Genomic DNA, 21,049 nt, shown 5'->3' on the forward strand with positions numbered 1-21,049 from the left:
TTGGACACCAGTTTGAATTGACATGATCCCACTGATTGTGCTCATTGTTTTCACTATGTGACTCTAAACTGTCAGTGCCTGGGATTTGAATTGCTAGTGAATCTGTTCTTCAGAATATTTAAGATGATTATGTGCCAGCGGCATATTAACGCCTAGGCTGACAAGGCCAAGGCCTAGGCCGGCAAATTTATAATAGCACCGAGAGGCTGCCTCCCACAGTGTTGGTTTGCACCCCCTGCCCCAACTCCACCCCTTCCCCGCCCCCTCCCTGCCCCTATTGGTCCCCTTCCTCAAATCCCCGCCATCTCTCCTGAGCGGGCCGCGTTTTCCCCCCTCCTTCCCCCTCCTTTGCGAAGCTGTTTCGCACACAAGCATTGGCAGGGAGCGGGGAGAAGCAGGACCTGGCGGTGCCCTCAGGGGAGGAGTCGGAGCAGAGGTGAGCTGCAGTGTGGGGGCCGGGAGCCTTGGGGGGGGAGAGGGGATGCGGCAATTATTTCAGGGCCTGGGGTGGCAAAATCATTAATCCACCACTGTTATGTGCAGTGGCTGCAGATTTAGAGTATCATCAATAACTTGTATACTTTCTCTCTGATTATTGCAGTAATCTCCTGATCAGAATGAGAGTAATGTTTAAAATGTGCTAAAGCAAATTTAAGCTAGTTGTTGGTGCTCATGTCCTAAAGTTTTTTCTACCAGAGCTAATAGATTGAACGTCTGAATCCAGCAAATATAATGTTGTTTGGTCTTTGTTTAGGTTAAGGAACTGGTTGGAGAGGAGTTGTTTGCACGTTATGATCGCCTACTTCTGCAGTCCAGCTTGGACTTGATGACAGACGTGGTATATTGTCCTCGTCCATGCTGTCAGACTCCTGTGATGCAAGAGCCAGGTTGCACCATGGGCATATGTTCCCGTTGCAACTATGCCTTCTGTACCCTCTGTAAAATGACTTATCATGGAGTCTCTCTATGTAAAATCACTGCAGGTGAGTTGCACTGTTTTGGCAGTGGAACACAAAGTGAATTGCAGTTTTCATTGTAGAATACAGTGACATTAAGTAGACACTCGGAAACATTTCTACTTCTGTATCTGTTATAGTAAGGGGTAAGTGAGTTGACACATCCGTTTGTGTGGTAGGACTCTCTGTGTAGTGGGGATGAGAGGTTAAATGTAGTTGAAGAGCTGGCCTCTGCCCTGAAGAGTTTACAGTTGAATGGCTAGACATGCTGCAACAAGTTAGATGAACAAATGACACAGTTTAGAAGGACAGTGGTTATGGCATTGTAGTTGCTTACTATACCCATTTGTATATCTTGAGGATTTTTTAAAAAGAAAATTAGTATTGATTACTTAGAGGGAAATACGATACACAGGGTACATTCCTGTTTCCCACAGTAGCTGGTGGCAAATGCTTGAGGGTAGGGCAAGAAACCCTAAAATTTATGGAATAACATGTCCCCAGGAAATTTCTTCCAGCTTTTAAGGAGTTTACCCATATGCCATGAAGCATGAGGGTTTATATTCCAGACATTTTAATACTAGTGTAACTCAAAATATTATCCATATTGTGATACAGGAGGGCCAGGGAGCAGTGATAGAGGAGAAATATATAAGCCCTAGGCTAATTAAGGAGTGGTTCCCTGTAGACTAGGGAGGGTTGCTACAGGTTAATTGGAGCACCTGTAGTCAGTTAGGACCTGTCAGGAACCTAATAAACCCCCCTGCTTCAGGCAGTTAAGGGAAGAGGAGGAAGGAGAGAAGACTGGAGCTTGGAGGTGTGTTGTAAGATTTGAAAGACCAGAGAACCGAAGTAAGGGAGACCCTGCCCCAGAAGAGGAGGGAGACTTCCTCCCCCAACGTTTAAGGACCGAAGGTTCCCCACCCAAGGAGGAAGAGGGTAAGAACCCACAGGAGTTGAGAGGGGCTGGGGCTCAGAGTGAGGAGCAAACCCAGACCCCTTCCCCGCTTCCCTCCTCTACCACCTTCCTGGGCCACTAGCGAGGACCTCGGCTGCCCAAGACCAGGGGCAAGAGGTGGCGTGTTAGGCCCCCTGCCAAGAAAAGCGCAGGACCCCCCATACTAACATCAGCCATCTTGCCACAATATAAATGTCCATTCCTTTTTTTGAATTTTGTTGAGCATTTGGCCTTGATGTCTTGCGATAGTTCCACTAAATGTATGGTGTTAGCAAAAAATATTTCCTTGTATCAATTTTTAATATGCTACCTATTTCAGTTTTATTGACGGTCCTAATTACAAGAGAGGGTAAATACAAGTGTCTAATCTACCTTCTTTCTACTGGTTGTTCTGTATACCTTTATCGTGTACACTCTTATTCATCTCCCCTCTGAACTAAACAATCCTAATCTTTTCAGTCTCATGTCATATGAATTTTTTTTCCATGCCTGTAATTGTTTTGGTCACAAAGCTTTTATTTCCACTTTAAGTTTTTTGAGGTAGGGTGGCTAGAACACAGCATTCCCAGCGAGGGTGATTCATATGATGGAATTGCAATATTTTCAACATAAACTTTTATTCTGTTCCTCATGCATCCTACCATTTTGTTTGCTTTTTTAACTTCAGCTGCATATTGAGCAGATATTTATGAAATAGTACAAGGAACATCTTGTTTGAGGATCTCAAACATAACATGCTTAAAAAAAGTATAAAGTGTTTGTCCCTGATGTGTTTTGTTTTGTTGGTCCTGGAGTTTCCACAGCTGAGAGGTAGTAGATTATACTAGTGTCAGCAGCTGGGTGGAACTTCTGGGTGGCTGTTGCTGCCTCATTCTCCTAGCAGGGTTTTTGGAATCCTCTTGTCCCTTGCAATCTTTGGAATCTCCTGGATCATGTTTACAATGAGTTTGGCTCATCGTTTTAGCTAAGAGTGTGACTTCCATATGCAGTGCGGTATGTAAGGCTAATGTGTTCTTCTGTCTTTATTTCACTCCTTAGAAAAGCTAATGGATTTGCGTAATGAGTACCAAGAAGCAGATGAGGCCACTAAAATATTTTTGGAGCAGCGCTATGGCAAAAGAGTGATTCAGAAAGCCCTTGAGGAGATGGAAAGTAGAGAATGGCTAGAAAAGAACTCAAAGGCCTGCCCTTGTTGTGGCACTCCTATAGAGGTGAGTTTATTGGGCTAAACTTGGAGAATCACATTTATTCTTAATTGTTACTGTCCGATGTTACTAATGTGATTCACTATGGGGACCAATGCCAGGGAATTAGGACTTTCATTTGTAGGGTCCATATGATTCCATTTGTGCCTCATCCCTAGTACTGGCTACTCTAGTCTTACTTTTGAGCATTACATTTAATAAAAAAAATAGGTATTTTCAATTTTTAAAGGTATTCATCAGTAGTTCCCCAGGTGCTGGGGAAATAGGTTGCCAGCAAACAGTTCAGGAAAAAATGAGGTTTCCAGTGTGTTTACTAATGCAGCCAGATAAAGCTTCTGTAACACAGGCTACTAGTTCATAAACGGGGAATGACATTCACCAATATTGTAGACTTACACTTGCAATAAAGCTTGTCCTCACTTCTGCAGCTAGCAAAAGCAGTTGGCATTACAGTAGGAGGAAACTTCTCCTCTGGATACACATCTCCTGAAACCAGGTTGAAGTGAGGACACACCTCAGACCTCACAAGGATACTAGATTTTATGGTCCATTCTGCATTTTGGTTAAATCCGGCTGCCTGTACCAGGCAGTGTTTCTCAGGGAGATTCTCCTGCCACCAAATATTCTGTAAACTAGGCAAAAGTGTACTGAGCTGGGAGCCAAAAGACCATAATTTCAAACCTCACCTCTACTGATTGCTGTTAGTATTTCAGTCCATTTCGGACTTTATTACTGACCATGGCCTCATATCCCAACCCTAGAAGGCAGTCAAGTATCAATCTCCCATTGTGCAGATAAATTAACAGATTATCCAAAGTCACTTCAAGGAGAATTGGGAAGAAAACAGAGGTCTGTAATATAGCAGAATCAAGTTTTAGCCACTTTGCAACACTGCTTTTCAGGGTGAATGTGCCAAAACTATGTATTTTGATTATCCTATCTAACCAGTACATGCCAGTCCCTTTCCAGAGCCAGAGATAGAACCCAGGAATCCTGATCTAATATTCTACTGCTGTCTAACAAATAGCTGGTTAACAGTCTGGCAAAATTGTCTTAGGTAATTTAGGTTCCCCCCTTTAGTGGCTAGTCCACATGGAGGATAATTACTCCTATAGTTCAAGTAGGTAGAGGTCTGTGCTGGGGATAGGAAGATCCAGAGCTCAGACCCTGCTGGTGACTTATTTTGGGGTGACCTTATTGTTGAATGAGATAACTGGTGATGAAAAGTTATTTCTTTTGAATAAAATTGTTTGTTTGTTCATACAGTGGGTAAACAATCTAGAAAAAAACTTTTATAGTTAAAATTTTAGCAGTCTGTCAAAGATGGTGTGACATAGTAAAATACTGTACAGATGTTCCATTTTTGAAAATACACATTTCTATCGTTTGTCGCATAGCGATTGCTGATATTGCACAAAGGCAGGTTTGAAGGCTTAGAAGTGACATGCGGTATGGTTGATTCTTACTGCTATTCCCTGTTTCTTCCCCCACCAGAAACTAGATGGTTGTAACAAGATGACATGCACTGGCTGCAGCCAGCACTTCTGCTGGCTTTGTATGGGTTCTCTGTCTAGGGTGAACCCATATAAGCACTTCAATGATACATCCTCCCCATGCTTTAACCGGTACGTAGTCACGATATATGCCCTCAAACACAATACAAGCTCCATATGTACAGCATTTTTCTTGCAAGCCCTCCCAGAATTATTTTTTCACTTAATTATATAGGTAGTTACAAAGTTAAAATAAAAATGAGAGAAATTTTGAGGTATAGGCAAAGGAATAAAATGTTTTCAGATATGATTTGAAATATCGTATGCCTCTGAGGGATTTTTTGCCCCCTGTTGGAACTGTTCATTTTCATGTATAGGTGGTGAGATATCACAGTGATGAGTCTGGTAAAAATACTTAGGAAGGCAGCTCTAAATCTTAGGAACTGCAGAACTGGAGGTTAACACCATCAGCATTGGGATTGTGTAGAAGAATAGAGGAGATCATTGCTACTTGGGTAGATGGTAGGGGAAGTGGATGAGAGAGGTGTAATAGTGTGAAAGCTTGGTTCACTGACTTGTATTCTGTGTCTTGGAATGTTTTGCTAATCAAGCAGGATCGAAGAATTCTTTCCAAATATATTCCATTCCCAAATATTTCTGTGCATGTATAATGTGCCCCTCACTGTGGTATGTAGGTGTCATATCAAATTATACTAAGACCACATTTTTCACCCCTCCATTCTTCTGCTTTCTTAAGAGGATATGTTCAGTTATATTTATCTCAAGATGAAATGTTGCTGGTCATGTGCAGCCATTTTTTAAGTAAATGCTGTGCAAAGAGGAGTGTCATGCATTATGCTGTAAAGGCAACAAGATTTGGACTCTTCCTTACCTCTGGTGGTAGGAACTTCCCAACAACAGGGCGTTGGCTGTAGAAGGCACAATGAACTTTGGCTCCTGAATATTTATCTCTGGGCTTCATCAGCCTTAACAAAACCTTTGAGCACAGAAGGTTTTAGCAAAGGAAACCAGTGTCTTATCGTAGCCAGGCGTCCAACCATTGAGGGCCTTAAAGATTAGCACTGGGACGTTGAGTCTTTTATATTAGACATTGTATTGATGCTTCAGTGGGAGGGAATAGGAATCAGGACTTCTGAGTTCTATTCCTTGTCCTCAAATAAATGAGTCAGTAGCAAAATTCAGTTACTTTCTGTGCCTCAGTTTGCCTGCTTGTAAAATGGGGAAAGGATCTATGTTCAGAGGATGGGTCATGATTGGACTTTCTGGCCTATGCTGATGGGCTGTTTGCTCCAACCCTCCCTCTTCGCCGACCCCCCCCCCCCGGTCTTTTCTCCTTTCCTCAGTTTCATTCCACAACTGCCCTTCTCCCCTTCCGTGCCCTACCCCTCTTACCCGCCTTCCCTTAAATGTTCCATCTGCGTTCTCTTTTCTTTCCATTTAGCTTATTCCCTCCTAACTTAAACCCACACCCCCAAAAATAAATTAATCATTTAACTAATTTGATGTTTTTGCTGCATCACATTTTTCACTCTGCTTGTGTGTTACACCCCATTTGCTTCTCCTTGTCTACTTAGATTGTAAACTCTTCAGGACAAGGTACACTCTACTACTGTGTGTGGACAGTGCCTAGCACGCTGGGGCTCTCTATTCCAGTTTGGTCTTAGGCACTACCATAATAAAAATGATTAATAATAATACTCTCAGGAGTCTTTAGAGGCTTAATTATCATTATCATTTATTTGTATTACCATAGTGCCTAGGAGCCCTTGTCATGGACCAGGACACCATTGTACTAGGCACTGTTGTTAGTATAGAAATGCAAAATATTTTAGGTGACTCAACTTTGGCTGTTGCAATACATGCATTTCAATGAAATGACAAAAATAAAGAAGCTGGAAAGTTCAAAGCATAGTTTCAAATTCAAGTTGATCTTCTCTGATTCCTAATACAGATTCTTGCCTGTATGACAGGTTGTTTCAAGCTGTGAATGTTGATGGTGACTTCTGGGCTGCTGAAGATGAAGACTAGTTATGTTCTGCATCACCTAAAGCTGAAGAAACCAGAAATGAATCTTTTCCGCTTATGTCAAGTTTGTTGCTTTCATATAAGAGTGGTAACACTTCACACTGCAGGCTGCTTACACAACCATTTGGATGCTATCGCCACAAACAGAAGAGCCTATTTTCCTCCTCTTCTGGTTGTTTAAGTCCCTTACGTACATGTCTAGTGCTAAATAGAGTGAACAAACTGTCATCCAAAGGCTTAAAAAATAGTCGAGAAAACTCTAAATACCATAATGTGCCCCTTTTTCTGAAACATATCCTAGAAATCTCTGTTTGGGAATTTCTCCAGGAAATTTGGCCTGGCAAGGATCTCTGGATTCCATCCTGCATACTTTGCAGTAATCTTTCCTATTGCTGAGGTGGGCTAGAGGTTTATAAACTGCAGAATTTTTGCACCCCATTCCGTCTCTTCCTCCCTCTTCTCCCCCCAGTGGATCTAATGCCTGGGTCCCGTGTAGAAAGTTACTGACAAACATTTCCTATCGTATATTATTATTCAGTTTCAGTAATTTAATTTCCATGTTGCTATCATATCTTAACAGGGAAGGAATTTATATGGTCTGGTGATTATTTTCATAATGATGGATATTAAAACAGTCTGTGTGCCCAATCTGTGAAATTCTGTGTAGTGTTTCTTGACTCAAATATTAATGAGGTGCTTAAATAAAAGAAAAGCGACCTCAGACACTGAACTGACTTAAATCCCTTAACTGCATGTTTTTCCTTCCCAATTTCTAGTTGTTAAAAATTTTTGTGAAATGATGTCCTTTGGCCAAAGACCTCTAGTCTAGATAAATGGCTGGGACTAATGTATGGCCCTCCAACTGAATTAGCTCACTCATTCATGCTGTCATTATACTTCTAAATAATAAGTTATTGGAAAAACAAATCTCCCTACCCTGTAGTTTTACAAGCAGTCTCAAATATGAGAACAGTGCTTGGATTACATTTTTAGAAATCCTTTTCAAATGTAAAATGGGCTAGAAAACAGTTGCTTTGATTTTCTTTTAATGAGAAGTATACTTTGTCCAAAATAAGACAGCAGGGCCTGAATGGCTCAGCAGCTAGGTAATGATACAGAGAGTCAAGGTCAATTCTTCATATGCAGCTTTGGTTGTTAGTAAATAAATCTTTACTCAGATGTCTGTTTAGCTGAATTGAGTAAATGGTTTTAGTCCATTTCTGGAAGGGACAAAGATTTGTTACACAACTCACTATCCTGCTTGGTAGCTTGAGAGATCAAAGATAGGATACACATAGAGACAGATTCCCCTTGCCTAGAACTGGTCCACCTTAATCTTGGTTGAGGTGGGTAGGGGAAGCTTGCCCACTCCTGTGTGTGGATTGTTTAATTTGAATTCCAGCACCTTTCACATGCTCTAACTTCACTTTTTAAAAGTAAACTCAATTGTCTTCACAGTTGTGTCCATTATGGGATGCATATCAGGACATAGAAAGTCACTCTATGGGATATAATAATAATCTGCTTCTAGGTAACAACTGTGATGATCGCTTCAGCTGGTAAACTAGTTTAGCTGTTTGTAGTAATAGACCAAATTTATAGAAAGCCAAGATTTGCATCACTTTTTAGGTTCTACCACATGGTGAGCAATGTATTCTGGTTGTTTTGTCTCAGTTCATTTAAAGTTAAGTATTTAGAGTAAAACTTTTCAAGAGCACTGAAGTCCTATGGACATCCAGTAAGTCCTAAGTCACTTAGCTACTCTTGAAGTTTTTACTTCTAGGTCTGCTTCCATCTCCCTCTTTCTACAGAAGCCCTTTTCAGCGGGTGGTGACAATCCTTACCATCAAGTCTTACCCAGCTAATGATATTTCTGGCATGCCAGCATCTCTTTCCACTACAATTATTCCTGTCTGGCCTTGCACAATGTTCTAATTCCTACTAGAACTTTGAGAGTTAATAGGTAAAGACAGGTAACATGACTCAGTTTATTTGGATAAAAAATACTGCATTTAATGTAGAAAGTTACATTATGAAGAGTTTGTAGGATTTCCATGTAAACAAATACATATCCCCCACCTAAAAAACAGCACCAGTGACTTACACTTCAGTAGTTTGATGTAAGCCCGTTTGGTATTAATAAGGGTAAAACCAACATAGTTTTGAAAGTAGCATGGTCTATAGCAGTAGAGGGTTTTATTCATCATAAAGTGGATTTAGGTGGTTAAATATATGGGCTATGTTCATGAACAGCTGAATTATGAGAGGTCTCTGCATGTACTACTGTGACCTATGAGGAAAGGCAAGAGGTGAACTGTCTAGAAGATTTGAGTGAAGGCAATCAGCCCTACACTGCTACAACCAACAGAACACTTAATGGCATTGGTGGGGAAGGGGGGGGGGAAAGGGCAAATCCACACAAATATGTAGACTTGGCTGCTATAGTCCAATGACAGCACCTTAGTCTTGATGTACAGTGGCATTCACCATGTTTGGATTTATAGAAATCTGACCATGAAGTGAAATAGTAGCCAGAGTTACACAGATGGAGAAGGCACAATTGCTGTTTAACCATTTGGTAGTAGCAATTTTATTAAGCTGAGAACACTGAAGAGCCAGGGTTTGTGATTTTGCTGAAGTGGAGGGTGTGTAGCACATCACAGGATCAGGGCTTTAGTAGAAGGGTATATACATCAATGAACACTGAAGTTAATAGCATCTCCTCAAGAAAGCCCCAAACTAATAGTACAAATTAATGTAGGGGAGCTTTGAGGAAGTTTATTTAATGGCTAACTCTAGTTAGTGCTAGTACTTCAATGTCATGATGCTAGTGCAGTTGAGATTAAGTGCACTGGGGCAGGGGGGACCTATGTGTGTCCTTCAACTGTAATACATTTTACAATTAACCCATTCGATTTTACTCCTTTCATATCCTCACCTTTGAGTTCAGGGATATTCGCTTCTTGTTCTCATTTACTTGCTTTATAGATTACACACCTCATTTCAATTGGCTTCACTGCTAGAGTGAGTAGTGTTTGAGGTTGCTAGAACACAGTATATCCTCATCTAATTTATTAAGCTCAATGTACTCATTCATCTCTTTTAAAAGATGGAGATAATGAGCACATCTCTGCTAATTTATGAACAAATACAAGAAGAATGTGTAGGGATTCCTCCTCTCCAGTGCTGGTTTCCAAGAGAAGAGCCTGCTTAGCACCATACCAGCCCCCAAGAAACTAGTCACTGTACGGCTTCTTAGCCTGTCTTCTTTCTGCTTCTGTTTCCTTCATACTGTATAAGGGTTCCACAAGCTTGTTATGAACAAGCATTAAACCTGGTGTAAGGGGGAAAAGGAAAGACTAAGTATGGGTAGTAAGTGCAATGAAGAGAGGACTTCTGCTTTTAATTAAGTTACAGCCACTAATAATAAACTAATATCCGTACATGTCCCCCTTCCCACACAACCTTAAAGTCAGTATTTTTCACCCCATTGTTTTAAGCTTGATATTAGAGGGACTGTCAGCATAATTTTAAATAATCCTTAGTCATTTACCACTACAGACTAACAATTTTTTAAATCTAGTTTACATTCTATTATGTACAGAAAGAGGGACTTACTTCACTCAGCTTGGAGAATTAAGCTAGCCTCATGCATTTCATTTATGGCCTCTAAGCAGTAGTAGTTCCTAGTTTTGAGTTACTAACTCAACACAGGGTTCATAACACTATAGTGGAACATTTAAACAAACAACATTTACATTTACCCTGAATAGATTTCTAGTCAGTGGAGATGTTGTATTCTTTGTTTTTTTAAAGAAAACTTTAAGGTTGAGAGTTAATTGGCAGCACTTCCTCCAAAACACAATTTTTCTGACAGGAAAGATTTACTAAATTAAATGGTGTCACTTAAAATATAGAAAAGCTAATTGAAAAAGTGGCCTGATGTGGCCAAATACTTACCTTTAAAGTATTTCACTGTTTTAACTTTGAGTTCTAGGGTGGCATCCTCATCACACACAAAGACAGTGCTGGGATGCTGCTGAAAGGCAGACACTGTCCACATGTGGTTCACCCCTTCCTCAATGGCTTTGTACAAAGCAAATGCTTTATGGGCTCCTGTGATTAGAATCATAACCTGAATTTAATTAAAAAAAAGACAGGAACACCACTTAGGTTTTGTGATCTACATTTAAAGGGAACACACCCAAGTGTGATTTGAAGCAGGAGATTAAGTCATCTAAAGAGGAAAACTATTTTAGTCCTTCCCAGCAATGTTTCACTTCATTGACTGGGTATTGTTCACTTTGGCTGTATCATTTTAGGTAGTACAATTAGAGCTTGCCTGGCCATTTTAAAGCTTACCCACCTGTTACTTTGAGCTCTCCCTTTAGTGTGTATGCAAGAGTAGACTAGAGCACTTTAGACAGCTAGAGGAGGTGATTAACAGTTATGAGCTACAGGTGTAAAAGTAAGTTCAACCACACACCATCTTGTGACTCTCACAATTTACTGGTATACCTCTGAGTAAGTCAGTGATTCTCACATTTACCTTGTGAGATTATCCCCTAGACACCTCCCTTACCTAGCCTCCCACGCTAAATACAACTGTATTGCATAGTTACATGAAAAATGTTAAAGTAGCATAATGGAAGCCACCTGAATAAGCTCATTTTGCTGTAATGCATATGACTGTTTAGTAAGCCAACCCTTCTTTTCCTCTCCCTGAATGTATAGTTTTACTTTTATTAGGATCAAATCTCAGTCATCATTCCACATTTATAAGCCACATTTCAATTTGGGCATCTAATTTGATCACGGCTAGTTTGATCTTTGCAATCAAAGAAGCCCCACGAAAAAAGCTAAGAATGTAGTTGGGTGGTTTGTTTAGTTGAGCAAACTATGTTTCTGGAAGCCCTGTAATGCCTGGGGCTGGGCTGCAGAAAGTACCACTTCTTGAAGACTAGACAACTTTTTGATGCTCCATGGAGCACTATATCAAGTCACTGAATTTTAATTCTAACCTCTCTAGCATCCATGACTGTGCCTACTCCAACTGTCAGAGCCATTGTGGGGACTTTGGAGAGGTCGCCATCAAAGAATCTAGCATTAGCCAATATGGTGTCCATAGCCAACGTCTTCACTCTAGTTCTGGACACCAGACTTGAGCCGGGCTCATTGAAGGCAATATGACCATCTGGGCCAATACCTGTGTTGAAGACAGTTTAAGAACTATGTCACTACCTTAACACATCATAGGAAACAAAGCCAACATCACTCTTACTGTAAGGATGCTATCGGCTCCCAAGAATAGCTACAGAACAGGTGAAGCACATTACTTTTATACAAGAACTTGCAGCTTTGCTCAAGCTCCTGCTTCCCTTGAAGTGTAAGGCAAATTTCCCCCTGAAGTCAAGAAAAGCCGAGACACTGTTCCTTTGCATTTTGGGAGGTAATAACTAAAGTAACTTGGATGTTAGCACCCAAAAGCATCAGATTAGAAGTTACCACTGTTCCAGAGGCTTTATAGCTGATTACAGCAGTTACCTGGTAGAACTTGCTATTGTAAAGGTTGCAATAAGAACACCTTTCCCCCTAACTGTTACTAGATACTTTTCTGAAGAATTCACCGATTGGACTGAAATTTTCAAATCTAGATCTTAGATGAAATGGCAATTTAAAACAAATCAATAATTTGAACAACATCTTTAGCTATGTGACTTCTGTGGAAAAAAAGTTACTCTTTTCCTCTTCTGGCCAAATATACCTCAAAAATGGCTGAACTTTAAAAATTAAGTTTGTAAAGAGCACTCATTAAGGATGTCACCCACAGCCAAGTGGATCAGAACCACTCTGCCATCATCCCCCACCCCTGTACCCTGAGACTTTGGAGCCAGTCTATACTTCACATTTTGAGACCCATCTACTTAAGCAGGAAGCACGTTCCACTGACCTAGTATGGTCGTGAGGCTTGACCAGGGATAGAACTGCTACTAGAACCACCTGAACATCTCATTGAGACAGAAAAAAGCCCAAACACCACGAGTCACCTCTGCATAGCATTTGTCCCCATCAGTGCCATAGAAGGGAATGGATAGAGGTGACACTTAGGTGTGCATACACTAATTGGAGACGGGATGTACATGTGGCTTTACTGACTGACTGCCAATCTAATAGGTGGCTTAAACAAAAAAAAATAAATAAATAAAAAAATGAATTCCCCCAAGCTAGATAGAATTATGGCAAAAACAAGGCTGTGTTCTCTCCAAGTCTGTTACTCCTTCTGATTTTCACCTCCAACAAAGAGTTCGATTCCACCAGCTGCTTTGATTTTCCCCTCAAAAGCATCACACTCTGCCTGTAGATCAGCTGCATTTCCATCCAGAATGTGGGTGTTTTCTGGAGAGATGTCAATGTGCTTGAAAAAGTTATTCCACATGAAGGAGTGATAACTTTCCAGGTGATCCCTTGGGAGACCTGTTAACCAGGAACATTTATTATTTCATGTTTATATTACAGTTACCTTCAGACCCTTCAGGACCCAGACCCATTGTGCTGGACATTGTACAAAGACAATCCCTGCTTCAAATAGCTTACAATTCAAGGCCCCTTTCACACCCTGTTTGCTACAGCTTTCAGGACTGGGGCCTAAAATGACAAGTGGGGGCAAGAGAGAGGGCTACAATAACCTATATAAAAACTTGTACATACATTTGCATAGACATCAGGGGTTTTGATTACAAATCAATCCCATTATCCCCATCTTTGCTTCAAGCTGGGCTTCCTTAACTTCCATGAGTTTAAAAAATAGTCACGTTAGGGAGAGGCAGATCATCCTAGTTATATGGATAAGGTGCATTAATATTATGCAGCAGGTTCTCCAAAAGAGCAGATACACAGCAGGTCTAATTTTTCTTGTCTTCACAACATTCTGCAGAATTATTGTTCGTCCAAGCTTGTTAACATGATCTCAAAACCAGAGAAGCAATTTTAGTCTGATTACAAATCAGGGAATTCTTCCAAGAACTCTCTAATTGTTACAGAGTCATCCTTTATAGACTGTCTAACCCTAACCTAAGCTCTCTGACTATTCACAGAAAAAAAAAAAAAAAAATCTGTCCACTCAAATCAGGAAGAGGCTGCAACAGCATTAGGGCCAAAGAGTAAACTAACATACATATTTAGCACGTATGTTTGGTACCTTGATAACCAGAGGATTTGTTCACTTTTCTCTCTGAACCAGCTCTGAGAAGAGATTACATCACAACTTCACAAACAAGGCAATCCTATCCTAATCTAACATAATAGGACCACATATCAATAAATCTGAAGTGCAGTCTTGCTGGAGCACTGCCTGTCTTCATTATTAATTACAGATAGGGCTGCAGCAATCCGTCCAAACCAGCCAAGTAGCAGAAGTAGCAGCAGTTTCCCTGATCAGAAGAAAGCGGGGCTAAAATGGGAAATTCAAAGTTGTTACATACAATCTACTAACAGCATCTTCAATGGGACTTCTTTAATGATATACTCGGGTAGTATATCACTCAGCTTTTAAGAGTTATAGCTAATGTGATCTCTCTAATTGGAGTTCGTTAATTTGTATTACACAGCATTCCGAACTCCTCTTTCTCCTCCCCATCTGGTTTTGGGATCATTTTACATTGGGTTCTACCCAAAGTGATTTATTTTGAATTAACATAAATGACTGATTTCATTTGATTTTATTCACCAGAATAAATAAAGTTTGGGGCCAAAAAAAGCTTGGTTGGGTCCTTACCACATTTCATGAAATAAGATGACTCACCTACATATTCATCCATATTAAAGGTTTTCACATATTTGAAGGACAAGTCTCCATTCTTGTAATACTCAATCAGCTTTTTGTAACATCCTAAAGGAGTGCTTCCTAAGAGAGATACAGGGGGGAAAGAATCAAAATAGTTCGTGGAATTAGTGTATGCACAACACTGTGAAACACTGAGCTGTGTAAGTGCTGTGGATCATTAATTCAATTATTCAAAGTGTTTATGTTACTGAAAGACTGAACTATTTAATTACAAAATATTGGCTCACACACACAGAAAGCCATCTCAGCAAATTCAGTACTGGTGCCCTCTGCTCAAAATCCTACTCAGAGCAGAACCTCACTAATGACTGGGAGACAGAAAATTATTAAGTATAGAAAATAACAACCACTATCACATTGTCTCTTTGGGCCTCAGCTTCCCTACATCTCCTTACAAAGCAGGGGTTTCTGAGACAGGCAGTGTCTAAACACAGTTGCTTTGAAGATGTTTAGCACTAAATGTTATAAAACAAAAATAAAAGCAGCCAGATGTACCAAACAATGGTTTTACCAAGACATCACAGAAGTAGCCTGCGTGAGACCAAACTAGTTCCTACATGGTGTGGTGGGAGGGGCAGCCCAGTGGGTTGCAGTTCTGATGCTGCCTCTCCAAAAACAAGAATGTGGTTGGATCACAACCCGAACATAAAAAAAGTTATAATATGGAAAACAAATCTATGTCAACTTTCAGTTTCAAGAGTATAGAGTCCAGCTTCTGTTGCTCCAAGATTACAGACCCTTACTACTTGAACTAAAGGAGAATGATTAGCCATACAGGGGCTATGACACACAGTTGAGCAGTTCCAATTCTGCCCAGTTGTAATAATCCGGCTGAGTGTGTGCAATCCTACCCTCAATTGGACAGAATCAGAACTGCTCAACTGTGTGTGAGCCCAGTATAGCTAATATTGGAGATTTCTCTTTTAATTCAAGTAGTAAGGGTCTAATCTTGGAAGTAGATGAATGCTGTCTCTATTTTACACACTGGGGAAGCGCATAGTTCTCCAAAGCACCACTGACTATTCCACTTATGTGAAGAGGTATTTCATCATGCAATGCATCAGCGTCTATATTATTGTTATTTGGGAGGCATCACTCTATATAATTTATTTACTTTAAAAACAAAGAAAGGTTTCATAAGCTAAGTAAATTATATAGACTGTTGCTCCCCAAATAACAACAGAACCATCCATCTATATGTTGCATAAAGAGACAGCCCCTTCACATAGGGGAACATTCTGTCACTTAAATGCTCCAACTGGTGAAATAGGATGCTTTGCAATTGCTTAAACAGAAGGTACCATCAGCATTTTAATTAATCCTCTTTCAAATCTTACCTGTGGGAAGTCCAAGAGTGAAGTATTTGTCCAGGCCAGGGTTAAACTGGATAATTCGATTCCTAATATATTTTGCAGCCCACTCACTGGCTTGCGCATAGTTCTCAAGAATGATGAGTTTCATTGTCTCCTGCACATTTAAAATAAAGAAACTTAAACAAAGGAGTTCACTTTCTACATTGAAATAAATATTGGGAACTTATATCGCTACTAATTTTTCTGTACAGTTATAGTCTCCCTCCACCTCTCACAGCAAGAGGTGCATACAATATTGGAGTGCATTCATGAAACAATAACCAAGTTACTCTGGCCCTGTGAAAGGAACACCGTTAGTCAATAGGAGATACTACTGAGAAGAATTAACCACTACTACGGGTTAGATTGCTCCCTAGGCAAATTATTCCCATATAGGGGTAGGAAAAGAGCTTGGGTTTACTGAGCATCCAGACGATTCTTGAAATGGTGTGGCATTTTGGATCTGGAAGAAACTGGATGTAGGTTCCTAAGGATACCCCTCCTTAAATTATGCCTTCACGCTGACTCTTCTTCCCAGCTGTCTCTGATTCTTGGTGGTATAGCTTGACAGAAGCCATACTACAAGGGGTTCTCTGCAAGCCAGTGCCCCAGAACTTGCCCAAATAGGGTTACCACTTACAAAGGGAAAGAAAGGGGGCAAGTTAACATTGACCAGATCAGCAATTAGTTTACCCTAGTAGATTGCGTTTTGAGGGGTACACAGCTTCCTCCACTGGACCCTGTCTCTTCTCCACCCCAAATCCTATAAACATAGATCAGCCAGTGGGGATGGAGAGGAAGGCAAACAATGCTATGGAAGCAGCACTCCCTGGCTTCTTTTCAGGCCTGGTTCCACTAGATCCCAATTCCCGCTCCACATGCCGGCAGGAGAGGATACGATCCCAAGTTAAAAGAAAGCTGGCATCTTGGCACTCTGGTGTAGTAAGACATAGGGAACGTGGTTTCCCTTTGAACCCACCCCCAGTCTGAAGACTTGGGAAGCTGTTTGTAAGGTAATCCCTCTTCCCAGGAAAGTGAGGGCTAAGCAGAAGGCAACCCGCTGCCTGCAGGTGACCCGGCCTAACTTACCTGACAATAAAACTAAACACAGGGTGGGTGGCTGTTCCCCCCTAGGTTTAGCTCAGGATCATGGGCACTAGTTAACCCCAGATAAAGAACAAAGCCCACGAAAGAGAGGTCACCCCAGAGAGTATTCTGGGAAGAGGTCAGCTTGGTCCCCTACCTTCCCTCTGGGAGCATAGGCCCAGATCACACACCCAGCCTAGCATGTGGGGGACCTTACAGTGTCACCCCTACACAGGGAACAACAGGAAGTGGCCCCGCTCCTGGACAGAGGCATTAGCCTTCACCGGGGGAGAGGGGGGGCAGGTGGGAGCAGGGATTTAAATAGGTTGACCAGATGCCCTGATTTTACAGGGACAGTCCTGATATTTGAGGCCTTTTCTTATATAGAAGCCTATTACTCCCCACCTCCTGTTCTGATTTTTCACACTTGCTGTGTGCCCCCCGTAGATTTAAAGCCCTTCCAACAAACCGAAGCTATCCGCGTTCCCGCAGGCGCCATTTTAATCCCGAGGGAGCGGCTGGGGCTGGGGCTCGAACTCTTGCCCCTGCCCTCCCCGCGGGGCCCCGGCGCAGCCCCCCCTGCCGCAGCCGCGCCGCGCCGCGCCGCGCGCTCTAGCGCCTCCTGTAGCTCCGCCGCAGCCCCTCAGCGGGAAGCGCACAGCCGGAGCGCTGCCGCCGCGGCTGACTTACCTGTCCAGGCGCGCGCCACACCCTGCTGCGCGCGCCCCCCACTCAGCTGCTCCCCAAGCCGCGGCCCCTCGTCATATGACTGGGGGCGGGTCATGTTGGAGGAGCTGACTCAGCAGCGTGGGCTCCAGGCGTCCTCCCCCAACCGAGCACTTCCCCTGCTCCGGCCGGCCAGATGCGTGCGGGCGTTGGAGGGCTCCTGCAATAGCCCGAGCGCTGCTCACGCTTCGCTTCCAAAGCCGGTTTCCCCTGGAGGCTCCCTTGTGAGCTTTGTGTTTGGGCCACACAGTCCTGGTTTGCTTCATTGCAGCTCCTGAAATGCCGTATTTATTAACCAGCAGCTGCCTTTTTAACGCTTCATTTTAAAGTAGCCAAAACAACAATCTCTGGACAGAATTTATTGGAATTCTTTGAGGGGGGGTGGACCAGGGTGATCCAGGGACTATAGTGTACTTGAGCTTCCAGAAATCTTTTGACAAGGTCCGTCACCAAAGGCTCTTGTGCAAAGCAAGCTGTTATGGGATTAGACAAGAGCGGAAGGTTCTCTCATGAATCAGTAATGGATTAAAAAATAGGGAACCCCAGGTAGGAAAGAATAGGTTTCAGAAAGGAGAGAGGTAACTAGGAGTGTCCCCCAGCGAGCTGTAGTGGGACCAATGCTGTTCAACATACTCATAAATAAGCTGGGAAAAGGGATAAACAGTGAGGTGGCAACGTTTGCAGAGGATATAAAATTACTTAAAATATTTAAGTACAAAGCAGACTGTGAAATTACAAAGGGATTCACAAAACTGGGTGACTGGGCCAAAGGCTCCGGAATGGGGGATCAGGGGACCATGGCCCCTCCCACTTTTAAAAGTGGGAGAGGTATGCCCTCCCACTTTTTACTGGCTTTAAGGGTGAGCGGGGAGGGGGCGGAGAGGAAGAAGCGGGGGTGGGGTCTTGGGGATTGAGGCAGCGCAGCAGTGGGATCTCAGGGGAAGAGTGGTGTGAGGATGGGTCTTGAGGGGGAAGAGACAGTGCAGGAGTGGAGTCTTGGGCAAGGGGTGGTGCAAGGGTGGGGGCTTCGGACGGAAGGGGCAGTGTGAGGGCAGGGCCTTGGAGGAATGGGCACTGCTGGGGTTTGGGGAGAAGGGGCGGGGGAACGATTCCAGCACCTGTGTTCCCCCCACTTTTAGAGTGCTTCCACTGCTCCTATACTGGATAACAAAATGGCAGATGAAATTCAAAGCTGAGAAATGCAAAGTAATGCATTTTGGAAAACAATCTCAACGATACATACAAAATAATGGGGTCTAAATTAGCTGTTACCACTCAAGAAAGAAATCTTGGGGTCTTGTGGATAGTTGTCTGAAAACATCTGCTCAATGTGCAGCAGCAATCAAAAAAGCTAACAAGGTTAGGAACCATTAGGACAATGACAGATAATAAGAAAGTGTGACATTTCCCAGGGTACAATCTGGACTGATGGATCGCTATGTCCCCTCAATTTTCCACCCTGGGGTGCCTTTTTCACTGCTTTGCTGTGAGAGCAACCATGCCTGGTCTGCCCACCCACAGCCTCCAGCACATAAATCACTCCCAGCTATACTGTGCCAGCTATACGAGTGCTTAGCTAGCCACCTATGAATTACACCAGCAGGGCAACAACTCCCAGTCCCAGATTTCCCCCCAGTGCATCTTCTACTGCCAAGCACCTTCCTGGACAATTCAAGTTCATATAAAATGCATTAATAGAAAATGATATGCACAAATCTTGTTATCCCTAATGAAGTTCCCAAACACTTCAATCCAAACACCACTGGTTTAGATAAAACAATAAAACAAGTTTATTAACTACAGAAAAATAGATTTTAAGGAATAAGGCATAAAAGTCAGAATTGGTTACAAAGAAATAAAAGGTGAAATGCAAACTAATACCTATTTTAACAAGCTAAGTGAACTTAAAGCAAAAGGATCTTTCTCACCACATGTTCTAGCAGCCTTATTGACTGGATCTTTCAGCCAGGATCCCTCCCCAGTTCAATGGTGCTTCCTTTGTCTTTCTAGTATTGTCAGTGCTGTGTGTGACTAGATATGAAGGGAGAGATAATTTGTGTCCTCTGTTGTCACTTATAATTATTTTCCTCTTTGAAAATCATCAGCTGAGATTCAGGAGATGGAAAGTCTGTGTGGACAGGAACTTCCAGCTGTTCCATTGCCAATATGTAAATTTCTCACTCACACACTTCTTCCTGCCAAAGAATGGCTGCTTAACCAGGTGATAGTCCATTTGATTATGTTGACACTGGGCTGAGGTGTTGGCTAGTCTTTTATCTCTGGGGAACTGGTTTGAAGCTGTTTCCCTAGACTTAGAACATTTCTTATACAGTAGAATTTTATAACTTAACATACAATGTTGCCACACATATTTTATCAGGACAAGAATGATCAGTAAATTGTGAGTTTTCAAATGATACCTTACAAGGCACACTTTATACAAAATGTATCGTAGTCTTGTAAAAAGGGTGAGCATAGGGATACAGACTGTCACAGACTGTACATGCTGGGACTTAAGGAGGACCTTTATACTTGTCTCTTCTTTCAGATTATTTCATTATTTCATATTTAGAGAGCTTTTTATTTTTAATAATAATTTCACAGGCAGTTTCTCTTGTGATCCTGCCTGTGTGGTTTTCTTATTTTAATAATTTAAATATTTAAATGTGTGTAGTGTTGGCTAACGGAACCAAAGCCTGAAGAGCTGTGAGCATCCACAGAGTGGGTACATCATGGGCAGCTGCAGTGATAGCCTGGGCTTCCCCCACATGCTTCCCCCCACAAAATGAGATGGAAATATAATGGCCAATAAATCCACCGGTAGCAATGGCCCTGTGTGATGATGCTTGTTATCTTTTGCCTTGTGAGGGTTAAATCATTTTAATATACCTGTTAATCTCAAGAGAATTAATTGGCTATGGATTACTACTTCTGTTAATCCCTGGGGAATGAAACACTGATCTCAGAGCTGTAACTTGAAACGTTCAGTTCTAGACCAGTGCCAGCAAACATTGCTAATCAGAGGGACCAGTGATAGTTTTAAGTTCTGACCAGTTCTGGTCCATAGGGTCAAAAAAAAAGAGCCTTGATCCCTAGTTCCTCTTTTCTCAATCTGGTAGATCTCCCTATCAATACCAGTGTCATTTGTTGGAATCTGTAATAAATAAACATTTCAATTATTGAAACACATGTGCAACTTCTGGTGTGCAAAGACAGAATGCTGAATAGTGCCCCTGTGACAATACACAAGAACCTCTAGACTGCAGATAACCCTCATCAGAGCTCACATCTCATGCTGTTACTATGGTAACGTGGTCAGGTCTCTGAGTTTTCTAAAAAGCAAATACTGAAGACACAGACTGCATAAGAATTGATTATGAGAAT

At 42.0% G+C, this 21,049-nt stretch overlaps 2 protein-coding genes across 8 annotated transcripts in view; one reads left to right on the forward strand and one right to left on the reverse strand.

Moving 5' to 3' along the window:
- RNF14 (ring finger protein 14) overlaps positions 1 to 7,306 on the forward strand; it is a 20,878-nt gene extending 13,572 nt beyond the window's left edge. For 4 of the 5 annotated variants that reach the window (XM_075131314.1, XM_075131315.1, XM_048861602.2 and 1 more), the window contains 4 exons: positions 755 to 983; positions 2,953 to 3,125; positions 4,614 to 4,744; positions 6,604 to 7,306. In XM_075131314.1, coding sequence (XP_074987415.1) covers positions 755 to 983; positions 2,953 to 3,125; positions 4,614 to 4,744; positions 6,604 to 6,661 — 591 coding nt within the window. In that variant the 3' untranslated portion in view covers positions 6,662 to 7,306. Of the gene's footprint in view, positions 1 to 754; positions 984 to 2,952; positions 3,126 to 4,613; positions 4,745 to 6,584 lie in introns of all 5 variants that reach the window. The other variant, XM_075131316.1, reaches the window with a different exon arrangement.
- Positions 6,343 to 17,716, reverse strand: GNPDA1 (glucosamine-6-phosphate deaminase 1). 3 transcript variants are annotated; one of them, XM_075131317.1, is made up of 7 exons: positions 17,409 to 17,429; positions 15,839 to 15,968; positions 14,460 to 14,561; positions 12,950 to 13,132; positions 11,680 to 11,864; positions 10,619 to 10,793; positions 6,343 to 6,683 (listed from the first exon to the last, which is right to left on the reverse strand). In XM_075131317.1, the coding sequence occupies exons 2-7, from the start codon at positions 15,960 to 15,962 to the stop codon at positions 6,658 to 6,660; spliced, it is 795 nt and encodes a 264-aa protein (XP_074987418.1). In that variant the 5' UTR covers positions 15,963 to 15,968; positions 17,409 to 17,429; the 3' UTR covers positions 6,343 to 6,657. The 3 variants fall into 3 exon arrangements, with proteins under 3 accessions (XP_074987418.1, XP_048717564.1, XP_048717563.1); XM_048861607.2 differs by lacking the exons at positions 6,343 to 6,683; positions 17,409 to 17,429 and adding exons at positions 8,646 to 9,992; positions 17,630 to 17,716; XM_048861606.2 differs by lacking the exon at positions 6,343 to 6,683 and adding an exon at positions 8,646 to 9,992 and having other exon boundaries at positions 17,409 to 17,428.
- Positions 17,717 to 21,049: the final 3,333 nt, after the last annotated feature.

This window comes from Caretta caretta, chromosome 8, assembly GCF_965140235.1.
Source record: "Caretta caretta isolate rCarCar2 chromosome 8, rCarCar1.hap1, whole genome shotgun sequence".
Lineage (NCBI taxonomy): Eukaryota > Metazoa > Chordata > Testudines > Cheloniidae > Caretta > Caretta caretta.

What these genes read in the sequence shown, in the direction of transcription:
- GNPDA1 (XM_048861607.2), bottom strand. Translation starts at nt 15,962, where the DNA reads ATGAAACTCATCATTCTTGAGAACTATGCGCAAGCCAGTGAGTGGGCT. An exon ending in CACTCTTGGACTTCCCACAG is followed by an intron (nt 14,562 to 15,838) that starts GTAAGATTTGAA and finishes TATCTCTCTTAG; the next exon opens with GAAGCACTCCTTTAGGATGT. An exon ending in TAATATGGATGAATATGTAG is followed by an intron (nt 13,133 to 14,459) that starts GTGAGTCATCTT and finishes CCTGGTTAACAG; the next exon opens with GTCTCCCAAGGGATCACCTG.